At 45.6% G+C, this 14,204-nt stretch overlaps 1 protein-coding gene across 1 annotated transcript in view; it reads right to left on the bottom strand.

Moving 5' to 3' along the window:
• Positions 1 to 5,757: 5,757 nt before the first annotated feature.
• Positions 5,758 to 14,204, bottom strand: part of LOC103520558 (protein CLEC16A homolog) — a gene marked incomplete at its 5' end in the record, with an annotated part of 14,100 nt that continues 5,653 nt past the window's right edge. Inside the window, 6 exons of the mRNA XM_026831629.1 lie at positions 5,758 to 6,072; positions 6,228 to 6,362; positions 6,869 to 7,003; positions 7,067 to 7,257; positions 8,498 to 8,758; positions 9,561 to 9,878. Of these exons, the coding sequence (XP_026687430.1) occupies positions 5,857 to 6,072; positions 6,228 to 6,362; positions 6,869 to 7,003; positions 7,067 to 7,257; positions 8,498 to 8,758; positions 9,561 to 9,878 (1,256 nt within the window). The remainder of the gene's footprint in view (positions 6,073 to 6,227; positions 6,363 to 6,868; positions 7,004 to 7,066; positions 7,258 to 8,497; positions 8,759 to 9,560; positions 9,879 to 14,204) is intronic.

The following is a 14,204-nucleotide window of genomic DNA, read 5'->3' as shown; positions in this document are numbered from 1 at the left end:
GCCTCTTAAGGTACGGACGGGAAAAGATGGTCTCCCGGTCGGGCTTCTGGCTGTGGCGAGCGCTAGATAGGTCGGTCGAGGAAGACCCATTCATGAACAGTGATGATACGCCCCGAGCTGATTTAAAGGAAACTTCTTCCTAGGTACGGCACGGCCCAGCGAGGGCCGTGTTCTTATAGCTCAAATGGCACCCTTCCATCTGACGCAACGTACGCTCAATGCGACTGAGTTCATGTCTGAACCACTTTTACTCTCCGCGATCGAGCTCCGAGATGGAGTCTATGCACTCACAGCCCAAGAGGCGGTAGTGAGAATTCTTAACGGACTTATACCCACCGGCCCGCGGGCCCCCGACGTAGATCGGGAAGTGTTAGCGGGTGTAAACCACGCGGATGTCCGTATCGAGACAAACGAGGTTGAGCGCGCCCTGCAGGCGATAAAAGCGAACAAGGCCCCGGGGTCCGACAGGATTCCGGGTAAGGCCCTGAAAGTCGCGTCGAACGCAAGACTCTTGGCAGGCCTTCTTCAGGATTGCGTTTCCAATGGGTACTTCCCGGACGCATGGAAGAACGGTCTGTTGAGATACATACTGAAGGACCCGGAAAAGACCCTAGTCTGCTGAAATCCTACCGCCCACTCACGATATTGCCCGAGCTCTCAAAGGTTTTCGAGCGCGTGCTCCGGGAGAAGATCCAAGAAAATCTGGGTGAAGGCCGTATCTTCTCTGCTAAGCAGTTCGGCTTTGTGGAGGGCCAAGATACCGTAGCCTGTATGCACGACTTGAAGCGGCAAATAGTGTCTAGCCGCTCGAAGTACGTGCTGGTGATTTTCCTGGACATCGCTGGTGCCCTTGACAATGTGCAGTAAGACGTCGCCATCCGGAGGTTGGCCGAGAGGAATATCCCTGTAGACCTCCTCCGGGTCATGGCGTCGTATTTTACCTGTCGGAAGGTTTCGAAGGCCCCCAACATGGGGTGCCCGCAGGGGTCAGTACTCGGACCCTTGGTGTGGAATTTTATCGTCGACAGACTTTTACTCAGGGATATGCCGGCTGACTGCAATCTCCGCGCATATGCCGATGACGTGGCGATTGACATCCACGGTCGCTCTCGGGCCGACCTGGAAGCCAAAGCTCAGGGGGTCATGGACATCTTGCATGACTGGCTGACCGAGAACGGACTGACGCTATCGGTTGGCAAATGCCAGTACATGGTTTTTCACCGAAGCCTGGATAGGCCTCCCACGGTCAAGTACCGAGGAGCCAACCTGCAGCGCGTACATGAGGTAAGATACCTCGGCGTGCTGTGGGATGATAAGCTCTCATTCGTGAAGCCTATTCAGGAAGTTTGTCAAGCGGCCAAGCCGCTTTATTTCGGCCTCCGGCAGGTTATTATTAGGCACAATTGGGGTTCACCCCCCGACTGCATGCTGAAAATCTACCGCGGCGCTATACTGCCCAAAGTTCTATATGCCATAGGCATTTGGGGTGACCGCTACTATTCGAAAAAATCGTAGTCTGGAAACCGGTTATAACCGAAACAGTTTATAAAAAAGTTGAAGCTGAAAGAGCATGGTATGAAAATCCTATAGAAAGCTCCGTAAAAAGTACGCGCCTGGTTTATCGGTTTATGGGATGTAGTCCTCCAACTTCCCGTACTCTTCAGCGGGGCAGCCCAGCAGTCTCAGCGGCATCGCATATAGCATTGCCCAAAACACCGCCCCGCTTTGAGGGTACTGGCGCAACTCGTGGCGGCAACTCCACAAAAACGCACGGAACCTTGCCTTGGAGATTGGCGCGTGCCTTACGAGCCATACTTGCTTATTCACTGCGCAAGGACACGACACCAGAGCCACAGGCTGAACTAACGACGGTGGTCTAGATCACAATCCTTAGACTCCGCCAAGCCCTTAGAGTCTGGCCAGTTGTAGTCGGCCATAGGGCCCACCGGTTCCACTCACCCAGGAGAGACCCTACCAAGGAAGCGTCCAACTAGGGATCCAATGGTCGAGTGAACGGATGGTAGAGCTAGCCTCACAAGAGCCGGTCTTGGACCCCGGCGGCTCACCGACTGTAGTCACCGGTCGGACGGCATGGCGCGGGGGGGGGGGGGGGGGGGGGGGGAGTGGGGGTCATTTGTTCTCGGCAACGGTCTCGGGAATTGAAGGCCGGCTACGACGCCTCACCGGCTCCGNNNNGCCTCTTAAGGTACGGACGGGAAAAGATGGTCTCCCGGTCGGGCTTCTGGCTGTGGCGAGCGCTAGATAGGTCGGTCGAGGAAGACCCATTCATGAACAGTGATGATACGCCCCGAGCTGATTTAAAGGAAACTTCTTCCTAGGTACGGCACGGCCCAGCGAGGGCCGTGTTCTTATAGCTCAAATGGCACCCTTCCATCTGACGCAACGTACGCTCAATGCGACTGAGTTCATGTCTGAACCACTTTTACTCTCCGCGATCGAGCTCCGAGATGGAGTCTATGCACTCACAGCCCAAGAGGCGGTAGTGAGAATTCTTAACGGACTTATACCCACCGGCCCGCGGGCCCCCGACGTAGATCGGGAAGTGTTAGCGGGTGTAAACCACGCGGATGTCCGTATCGAGACAAACGAGGTTGAGCGCGCCCTGCAGGCGATAAAAGCGAACAAGGCCCCGGGGTCCGACAGGATTCCGGGTAAGGCCCTGAAAGTCGCGTCGAACGCAAGACTCTTGGCAGGCCTTCTTCAGGATTGCGTTTCCAATGGGTACTTCCCGGACGCATGGAAGAACGGTCTGTTGAGATACATACTGAAGGACCCGGAAAAGACCCTAGTCTGCTGAAATCCTACCGCCCACTCACGATATTGCCCGAGCTCTCAAAGGTTTTCGAGCGCGTGCTCCGGGAGAAGATCCAAGAAAATCTGGGTGAAGGCCGTATCTTCTCTGCTAAGCAGTTCGGCTTTGTGGAGGGCCAAGATACCGTAGCCTGTATGCACGACTTGAAGCGGCAAATAGTGTCTAGCCGCTCGAAGTACGTGCTGGTGATTTTCCTGGACATCGCTGGTGCCTTTGACAATGTGCAGTGGGACGTCGCCATCCGGAGGTTGGCCGAGAGGAATATCCCTGTAGACCTCCTCCGGGTCATGGCGTCGTATTTTACCTGTCGGAAGGTTTCGAAGGCCCCCAACATGGGGTGCCCGCAGGGGTCAGTACTCGGACCCTTCGTGTGGAATTTTATCGTCGACAGACTTTTACTGAGGGATATGCCGGCTGACTGCAATCTCCGCGCATATTTATTGTTATTATTATTTATTGATGCAAATAAATTACAATCCGGGTCATGGCGTCGTATTTTACCTGTCGGAAGGTTTCGAAGGCCCCCAACATGGGGTGCCCGCAGGGGTCAGTACTCGGACCCTTGGTGTGGAATTTTATCGTCGACAGACTTTTACTCAGGGATATGCCGGCTGACTGCAATCTCCGCGCATATGCCGATGACGTGGCGATTGACATCCACGGTCGCTCTCGGGCCGACCTGGAAGCCAAAGCTCAGGGGGTCATGGACATCTTGCATGACTGGCTGACCGAGAACGGACTGACGCTATCGGTTGGCAAATGCCAGTACATGGTTTTTCACGGAAGCCTGGATAGGCCTCTCACGGTCAAGTACCGAGGAGCCAACCTGCAGCGCGTGCATGAGGTAAGATACCTCGGCGTGCTGTGGGATGATAAGCTCTCATTCGTGAAGCATATTCAGGAAGTTTGTCAAGCGGCCAAGGCGCTTTATTTCGGCCTCCGGCAGGTTAATTTTTTAAGAGGTTTGATAGAGGGAACTGTAAGAACGGAGGTCTTATCGTTCCGAAATCGTTTAGAGGAGGAGAGGACAGGTGAAAGCCAGCCGTTCCAAGAACGAACCTCATCTGTTTAGGGTAAAGTTCGCCCCGGGTGAGAATAGAAATAGGCGCGCTACGCTCCAAGCTAGCTAACAAGGCTGGTAGGACAGGATTTGTTTTAGGTGTACACTCTACAAGTGTTCCTCAATGTCCTCTTCTACAATAGGTACGTCTAGATAATTTTTTTGACATGACTTGTGGACTCGCATTGACACCTGAGGTTGTTTAAAATTACATATTAATCATAATAGTAATTTTTAAGAAAAAAATACCTAATCGTCAATTTCTAGCATTTGAAACCAACCAACCAACCGGGGTTCACCCCCTGACTGCATGCTGAAAATCTACCGCGGCGCTATACTGCCCAAAGTTCTATATGCCATAGGCATTTGGGGTGACCGCCTCGGCCACTCGCACATCCGGCGGAAGTTAAGGGCTCTGCAACGGCTCTGTTTACTGGGGGGTGACGGCAGCTGGCCACTGTGTCAGCCACTCGGCGCTCCAGGTTCTGGCGGAAGAACCTCCGATCGAGATGGTAGCAAGTGAGTGGTACGTGAGGGATAACCTGCGAAGGAACATCCCAGAGAGGACCACTCACCTTGGCACCCGGATACCGGCTGATGTTGACCAGTCTGAGATCCCCGACCGCCTCAGATCCCTAACACTAGATCTATGGCAGCATCAGACGCATCAGTGGGACACCGAGACCACCGAACGCATCACTTATTCGTTCATACCGAGCATTCGTGCGCGGTTAGAGGTTCGTTTAAGGCACGAAAAACACCTCACGGCGGTGCTAACGGGTCATGGGAGTTTCCGCTCCCACAACCCGTTACGATATACCTACGGCGACCCTGACGACCCGACGGGGGACTTCTCATGCCCTTAAACCTCTTGATGTAGGGGTATTTGGTCCCATGAAAAATGCCTGGAAAGATATTATCCTAAAATTATGGTACAGAGAAAGTCGATTGAAAAATATTGACAAAGCAATATTGCCAAGTCTGCTAAAAAAAGCTTGTCAATTCATCATACAAGCCAGAGCATATCATTGGAGGTTTCAAAGGGTCTGGTTTATTTCCAGTAAACAAGGAAGTGTTACAAGACCGAATTGTGAATGTAGACACATGTCAAAATGAAGTTGACACATGAATGTAGACACATGTCACAACCAGCTACAACTGAGAGCTTCAGCGTCCCACCTAAAACTCCCTCAACTTCAATCACTTCTAATCAGACACAAGACACAACCATCACCAATGAGGAAAATTAGACTTGCAATTTTGAAAACCATTTCACCAGAGCCAACTCAGGAAGATGACTCCAGCAAAACAGTCATGACTCCATCTCTAATGCCCGCAAACATAGTGCACTCTCGCTCTCTCTCTCTCTCTCTCTCTCTCTCTCTCTCTCTCTCTCTCTCCTTCATTCCCTTTTTTCTCCTAGTCATAACAGCTCACTCTCTCTTTCTCCCTTCTCTCCCCTTTCCTCCCTCCTTCCCCTCTCTCTCTCTCTCCATTTTGTCAATTTTTTAATTGTAAGAGTACAATATTCAATTCCCTCCTACCTCTTGCTCCCTCTATCTCTCTCGCTCTTCTACAGTCATACCGTCTCAATTTGGCTCTCTCTCTCTCTTTCTTTCTCTCTCTCTTTGTCTCTCTCTCTTTGTCTTTCTCTCTTTGTCTTTCTCTCTCTCTCTTTCTCTTTCTTTCTCTCTCTCTTAGCTTAGGAAGTGCTGTGTTGTATTAATTCCAATTTGATGTCAATAAAGCAACCATTCACCCTTCTCTCTCTCCTGCCTTTCCTCCTCCCCAAATAAATAAATATGTCATTTTCAATCAATCAGTTAAGATCTGCTTTTACGGATGGGTATACCATTTATACGAATTTTTTTATGTTCTAAGAGTTATGTTGTAAAAATAATAAAAGGAAACTTGATAATGAATAATCAATCAATTCCCTCCTACCTCTCTCGCTCTCCTACAGTCATACCGTTTCAATTTGGCCGCGGTTCTTCTTCTTTTTCCGACTCAGGGGTGGGTGGGGGTTGTGGGCCGCAGCTCCGACACTGGACGGCAAGGGGTTGGGGCCGTCTTCACACGACCCCAGAGAGGAGGCGCCACTGCTTTTCCGAGAGAGGGACGAACCAGTGCCCAAGACGTTGGAATTAGTGCCCAGGATATTTGAAGTGTTGCCCAAGATGTTGGAAGAGCCAGAGCCCAAGATGTTAGAACCAGGGCCCAGGATGTTGGAAGTGTTGCTACTGGATAAGAAACTCGAGCTGCTAATGGTTGGATCTAGGTTACTGGCGGAGGCGATGTTGGTGAAGTTGTTCAGCTGGAAGTGTTGCCCAAGATGTTGGAAGAGCCAGAGCCCAAGATGTTAGAACCAGGGCCCAGGATGTTGGAAGTGTTGCTACTGGATAAGAAGCTCGAGCTGCTATTGGTTGGATCTAGGTTACTGGCGGAGGCGATGTTGGAGAAGTTGTTCAGCTGGAAAAAAAAAGAATAGAGGTACAGATCTTTTATTTTTTAAGAGGTTTGATAGAGGGAACTGTAAGAACGGAGGTCTTATCGTTCCGAAATCGTTTAGAGGAGGAGAGGACAGGTGAAAGACAGCCGTTCCAAGAACGAACCTCATCTGTTTAGGGTAAAGTTCGCCCCGGGCGAGAATAGAAGTAGGCGCGCTACCCTCCAAGCTAACAGGGCTGGTAGGACAGGATTTGTTTTAGGTGTACAGTGTACACTCTACAAGTGTTCCTCAAAGTCCTCTTCTACAATAGGTACGTCTAGATATTTTTTTTGACATGACTTGTGGACTCGCATTGACACCTGAGGTTGTTTAAAATTACATATTAATAATAATGGTAATTTTTAAGAAAAATCACCTAATCGTCAATTTCTAGCATTTGAAACTAACCAACCAACCAACCATAATAATGATTAATAATGGAAAATATAGATATAAATTAGAACAGATATAATTATCGTTAACTCACCCTGGCTTGGATATCAGACAGCGGTATTTCTTCGCTCCGTGGCCTTGTTTCATCCTGAGCGCCCAATGACCGCGTTCTCCCCTGGGAGGGACTCCGCGAACTCCGCCCCGAATGGGGACTCCGCCCCGAATGGGGCCGTGGCCTTGTTTCATCCTGAGCGCCCAATGACCGCGTTCTCCCCTGGGAGGGACTCCGCGAACTCCGCCCCGAATGGGGACTCCGCTCGCGGGGAGAGAATTGAACGGGCCCCGAGTGGGGACTGCGCGAACTCGTTCGGCCCGACTGGGGACTTCGCTCGCGGGGAGAGAATTGAACGGGGGTGGCGTAGCCGGGTACACGGGTGAAGAGAGGGCGGGAGCGGGATGCTAACGGCGGGTGATTGCGGGTCCCTGGGACACAGAGAAGATGATATTTGGTATTGGTATTGGTAGGGCCATCGGCTATAATAAAAGCCCTTTGTCACTGCGAAGATGATATAAAAACACGGGGTTGAGTCGATTGAAACACACCCTCCGGGACAAACACAAGGGTAAACACGATTGAAACACATAAAGCAAGGTTTTCTACTGTTAACATTTTTGTATTATATTCTAAGATGACAGTCTAAATAAAGCATTATTATTAATTAGATTCATATTAGACACCTTTTCCTAAGCTGATAATATTATGAAAAAGCTTCTAAGAAAAGATAATTACAATAGGGGATTTACATTGAATGATTAAAATTACAATGCACTTCCTTGTTGTATTCTTCTATTTATTTCTTTGTCGATGGTGCCGTCTTCCGAAATGATACTGCCCAAGTACTTGAAATGGTCTACTTGTTTTAACGTTGTTCCGTTCATCACAATAGCTCCTTCAACTTGTTCTTCACACTTAAGTACCACTACTTCACTCTTCTCAGCACTAAATTTCAATCCATATTCATTTGCCACGGTTACCCATTCGTTGATTTGCCCTTGAAGTTATTACTTATTGCAATATAAAGCAAGAAAAAAGGCAAAGATTTCTCTTGAGCCCGATACAAACGCTGAGACATATGTTTCTCCCTGGTCACGGCCAAAATATAGCTAACCGTAAGTCCGATTTAACAGATAACCGCTACTCGGATGTTTAAAAAGTTCTTTCTTGAGGGCTTTAAGTATGGAAAGTATCTCAAATTGGATGAAATTACATTACTTTCCTTCCCATAGGATAAGGAAATTAAAAAAGGTATCGGTACCAAATACAGGGTCACTCGGGTGTCTGGCCGTTCGCCTACGAGTGAGGCGAAACTCGAGTCGGTGTAAATAATAATCCCCAACTAAGAACCCTAGTCAAATAGAAAATAAGGTAAGCCATTAACTAAATAAAGCACTATGTACTTATACTTATTATTATTTTATGTTATGACACCCATACATGAGACCTTCTTTAGATTGCTGGGGAATGAAAGACACATAATAAAAAATAATTTATCATGCGCTTTCATTACTGCGTTACTTACAATGTCAAACAATATAAAAAGTGGTAATGAAAAGAAAGAAAAAAATCCCATTAATGTTGTTTACAATCTCAAAAAAATTTCAAATGATAATTAAATAAATTAAAATAATAAATCATCTCCCAACATGGCCGTTCGTCACTTACCTCTTAGCGTATACAGGGGCGGGGAAGGACAAGGCTGTACACTACTGGGCAGGTCCAGTAGTTTGGCTATCTGCTGCATCTTAGCCAGACGGGCCTGGGTTCGGCCCCGGTTGAGTCGTTGTTTGGCCGCCATACACCGAATGTGGTCGTCGAAAATGAACTTGGCCTGCGTGAGAGGCCCGGCGTTGGTTTTTTGGATGGTGACGTGAAGACATTTGGAATCGTCCTTGTCGCCGGTCACCTCGATGTCTTGTAGGAACCCTGTGGAACGGTCATCCTGTATGTTTAGACTAGATTTTTAAACTAAACAAGTTTAATGTTCAGACTAGCCTTGTCGCCGGTCACCTCGATGTCTTGTAGGAACCCTGTGGAACGGTCATCCTGTATGTTTAGACTAGATTTTTAAACTAAACAAGTCTAATGTTCCTACTAGAAAATTTGTATCATGCAAATGATTGATACCGTGACTGGCTGTTGCGGGGCCCACTCAGCCTCGTGAGGAAAATGAGTAGCTATGACATATAAATGCGCATAGCGACCGGTGCCAGCATGGTAGGTAAACATTGGATTGTAGGATTATTGAGATATTGGAAAAATCCTATAATGCTGCAGTGAGCGCCAAAGTTGTGACATAATAACACAAAGAAACTCCATTTACATACATTTAATGTTCAGACTAGAATTTTCGAGGGCGCGGTTAGCCCATGAGACTGACATCTCCTTTTGCCCCGTGCTCTTTAAAAGTCACTACGCCACCAAGGCACTTACCTGCCTCAGTAAACAGAAGAGCATGGGTTCAATCCCAGCCGAGGTATAGAATTTTATCTTCAAAATAATTTGACAATTTGACTTTAGACTGCGGGGGTTAAGGGACTTTTTAGTCTCATTCAAGCAGGATAAACAAGGTATATTCTATTCTATTATTATTAGGTACCTGCCAGTTTGACCACCCCCCATCCCACCCGCGTGTCAGGCTCCACCAGTATGACCTGTACATCATTCACCACCAGGAAGCGGTGCACTCTACTCCCCCCCGCACCACATCCCACCCCAGGGTACTCACCTGCCAGTTTGACCACCCCCCATCCCACCCGCGTGTCAGGCTCCACCAGTATGACCTGTACATCATTCACCACTAGGAAGCGGTGCACCCTACTCCCACCCGCGCCACCCCGCACCACATGACACCCAATGAGGTCGCTATTGGTCAGGTCCAGGACGCTGTCGACTTGGACGCAGCTGCGGTAGTCGGTGAGCGGCAGCTGCGTCTCTTGTTCCCCGGCAAGCAGGAGGCAGAGTTCGCGGATGTGGAGAAAGACGCGGATGGCGCGCTTGGCACGCTCGACCCCGCCGCATGCCAGACGTTTGGTGAAATCAATACCTGGGGAGAAGAAAATAGAGATCTTCTTAGAATATCGAGATTTTCTTAGAAAACTAAACATTTTCTTAGGATAGAATTTGGTGAAATCAATACCTGGGGAGAAGAAAATAGAGAAAAATAGAGATCTTCTTAGAATATCGATATTTTCTTAGAAAACTAAACATTTTCTTAGGATAGAATAAGGATTTTCTAAGAAAAATAGAGATTTCTTCTAGAAAAATTAAGATTTTCTGAGAAAAATTAAGATTTTCTGAGAAAAATAGAGATTTTTTTCAAGACGCTCGGCTTGTAATCAGGAGGACGTGTATTTGAGGATTTTATCCTAAATAAACTTTCGGGACGATAAGACGTTAGCAGTTACAGCTCCCTCTATCAAACCTCTAAAAAAAATCCGTGTCCAGAGACTCTTCCAGCGTTTTACTGGGGGGCACGAACCCGGGGATTTTGTTCTTCGTGATCTGGAGAGGAATAGAATATATTGACTTTGTCGTAATTTTCTGGTGTTCTCGTGTTGACAAGCACTTAAATGGGAAGTATTGTGTCTTTTATCGCCCATCTGATGAGAGGCATACTACGGGATGGGCACGCTACGGCACAGACCACACGAGTCTAATGTAGCAGTTATGTCATTGCTACGAAATAAAAATGAAATAAAAAACACTCTTTTTTTCCTTCTTCTTCTTTTTTTTAAGGAAGGAATTTTAATTGTGTTAAGCATAATTGCCGCCGTAGGAATAAAACAACTGCTACATAGGACTCATGAAGAACAACTGCTACCATAGGCGGCGATAGGGGGGGGCTTGGGGGGCTTAAGCCCCCCCAAAGTTATCAGGGCCTCTTACACTAGATAAAATTGGATTTCAGAATAATAATCCAAAACACCATTTTTTACTTTTATCCTATAGGAAGGAAAGTAATGTAATCGGGTCCAAATTTCGATGGTCAGGTTTTAGTGCCACAACACGTTTTGAGGTCCCTAGAGCCTAAATCCGAAGTTTCAGCCATTGGTCCGTGTGTGTGTCTGTCTGTAAACAAAATATCTCGAGAACGGTAAGAGCTAGAGACTTGAAATTTGGTATGTAGCTGTCAAATGTGACAAGGATGCGACACGAAACTTTTGGTTAAGATCGGTGCAACGGTTGGCGGCATTTTACCGCTTTTTGGCGGTTTTCGGTGTAATTTAACAATATATCGGGAACGGTATGAGCTAGATACTTGAAATTTGGTATGGAGTTTACAAATGTGACAAGGATGCAACTCACTCAAAACGTTTGGTTGAGATAGGTGCTGCGGTTGGCGGTTTTCAGCTATACCGACTAAACGGTTAGAGATATTGTAATAGTTTGGCTATAAGAACAAGAACACCCAAAATAAGCATCATTCAATAGGATGAGGAAAGTTGTGTGATGTTCACACCGGTTTTTTTTATTATTACTATCGTAATAGTTAAGGAAGGACGGGCTAATGAACTAAGAAAGAATTAAGTGTAAGAAAACACAATCTATACGTTTGGAAGGTATCTACAAACAAAAGTAAATGAAAAATCAATAATTAAATAAGTAAAGACTTAAATAAGAATATAATAATAACAATAAATAAATAAATAACAATGTTCAACATACCTAATAATAACAACATAAAGAACATGCAAAGTTTTTTTAGGGCACTTTGAACAATTTACGTAGGTAGTAGTAGATTGTAAATGAATAATGAAAATTTGGGCCAATTGCAGTACTTTCTCATAGCATAGCTAACGAAACTTATAACTTATTACTTCATCATCAAATCTTAAGTCGTTCCAGAAATGGGTCGACTGTAAACAAAGCCTCTCCACCATGTTCTATCTTTAAACTTTTCTTCATTTATTACAGTTGTTGGATCGAGACTGATCTAAGAACGATCACTCTTGTTCATAAATACGAGTGTAAGTAATGCTGTGGTAGGTGGTACCCATAAAAGTTGTGAAAAAGGTCTCTTCTTCTTCTTTTAATGCAGCTTTTCCCAATCTTACTTGGGTTCAGAGTTACCCTCCTTTATCCTACCCCTTCATACTCTCCTACCTAATGCCTCCTCCCTTCTCCATACCTTTTCTCTCCGGTCTTCCTCAACCTTATCTCCGCTTTACCACAAATAAATGATTTGATTTTTTTTCTCCTTAATACACTATACTGGGTTCTCTGATCCATCAAAATAAATTACATTTAAAAAATAAATCAGAGATTAATAATTTTATTTCCACACAAAACAGGGATTAATTAATTACTTACCCACACCCTTGTTGATAGCGATAGCATAGAGGAGACAGAGTGAGAACAGGGCTGTGTAGTCGTTCTCAAAACACACCAGCGTGGACACGATAGTTTCCAGGAAAATGCCCGGAGTACCATCTGTAACATAGAAAATAACAATGAAGTAACTGCTACAATAGACTGTATGCTTGTTGATAGCGATAGCATAGAGAAGACAGAGTGAGAACAGGGCTGTGTAGTCGTTCTCAAAACACACCAGCGTGGACACGATAGTTTCCAGGAAAATACCCGGAGTACCATCTGTAGGGCAAAGAAAAAAACAAGGAAAAATCGAGGATTAATTATATAACTAAAGAAATTTTCGATCATATGCAAAATTCGACACAAAAAGACCAGGTGTGTTTTCCTTTTTCAAAACTGACCACTGGAAACACTGCTCTATTTAGTTTGTATCGTTGTACTTGTAGCTTCGTATAAGCTTAACCCATAATTCGGGCCAGTTGCCCCTACACCTAAGTCTCAGAGTGGGCTTTTTTGTGTATGAGTTTAATTTATCTTTCTAATGTAGCGGTGGTCAATTTTCAAGTGGTCAGTTTCCCAAGAGGAAAATATATAAGCCTTTTAGGAATTAGTTCAACCACAGCGCCTTTACTAACCATTGGAAATCCGACTTGGCGCATTAGTCATCGAAAGTCTAGAAATTACTAACCAACATTGGTCAGTTTTCAGTTTCCGTAAGGAAAACACACTTGGTGTTGGGAAAAATGGAGAAAAGAGAGGTAGAATGGATAAAGATAAATGATAATGGGGACTTACCCTAGTCCATTCGAGTGGACTGTATAGGTGATGGTTCTGCACTAGGTACGGAGTGGGGAGAGGATGGAAGGGTGATCATGAAGGATGAGAGTTGGACGAAAGAAGGAAAGGAGAGAATGATTACATGGGCCACTCTGTACTTATCTGAATAGGATTTCTTCGCCTTGGATGGAGATAGGCGTAGGGACACAGGGAGGTTGAATTTGAACACAGGAATTGGAGTTATTAGCACAGTTCAATAATTATGAAAATGGGTATGAAATTGATTTGTTACACACACGAATATTTCCCCACTCGGGATCGCGATATAATTATTCCCACACAAGATTGAAAAGATCCTCATTGAAACGGTTGCTAATTTGACACAAGTTTTATATGGAAAACTGAAAAGGCTCTCTTGTGAGAGGGTTGCTAAGCGACACGAACGAAATGTGACTGTCTGAGTCGGCAGCTGGTTGAAGACTGCAAAATTATTTAGTGAGGCTGGCTGAAAAGATTTTTTTTTTTTTAAGAGGTTTGACAGAGGGAACTGTAACTGCTATGGTCTTATCGTCCCGAAACCGAAGAGAGAAGGAAGACAGGATAGGAGAAACCCAGCCGTTCCGAGAACGAACATTATCCCATCAGCTTAGTTGGTAGGATAAAATCCGCCCGGGCGGATTTTATCCTACCAACTAAGCTAACTAGGCTGGCAAAAAGACCAAGTAAACAACCTAGCCCCCTAGCCAAGGGCCGTAAGTAGGTAGACAATCTCAATTAGCACTTATGACCTAACTTATACCTTAGATATGGGTACCTTATTCCTAGTGACAAAATAAGTAAGTAGGAGGTGGTATAGGTACTATTTTTTTTTTTTGCTATTAGTGCGTTTTTTCTCATTCAATTATGGACGAACAATCAGCAAAATTGCTGCCATCAGCAACAAAACAAGACACCAGGCAAAAAAAAGACATTTCAATGTCAATCGGTTAAAAAAAAGACCTTGTGGGCCTACAGTTCCACACTAATAGAATAAGTAAGTACTTCAATTACAAGCATTATTACGTGTATAGAGTTACTTCCAGTGCTGTAGTGGTTACCACGGTGAACTCTGGATTTGGAGGTTGGTGGTTCGAGTCCAAGTCAAGTCATGAAATTTTAGCGTAGTGTATTAAGCAAGAAAAGGCATTTCTGACAAGCATTTATGCTCAACACAATTAAAAAATCCTAAAAACTTGTTTTGACAAAAAAAAAAAAAAAAAAAAAAAAAAAGGGGGGGGTT

Source organism: Diaphorina citri, unplaced genomic scaffold, assembly GCF_000475195.1.
Source record: "Diaphorina citri unplaced genomic scaffold, Diaci psyllid genome assembly version 1.1 scaffold3787, whole genome shotgun sequence".
Taxonomy (NCBI): Eukaryota; Metazoa; Arthropoda; class Insecta; order Hemiptera; family Psyllidae; genus Diaphorina; species Diaphorina citri.
This window is presented reverse-complemented; position numbering and strand designations above follow the sequence as displayed.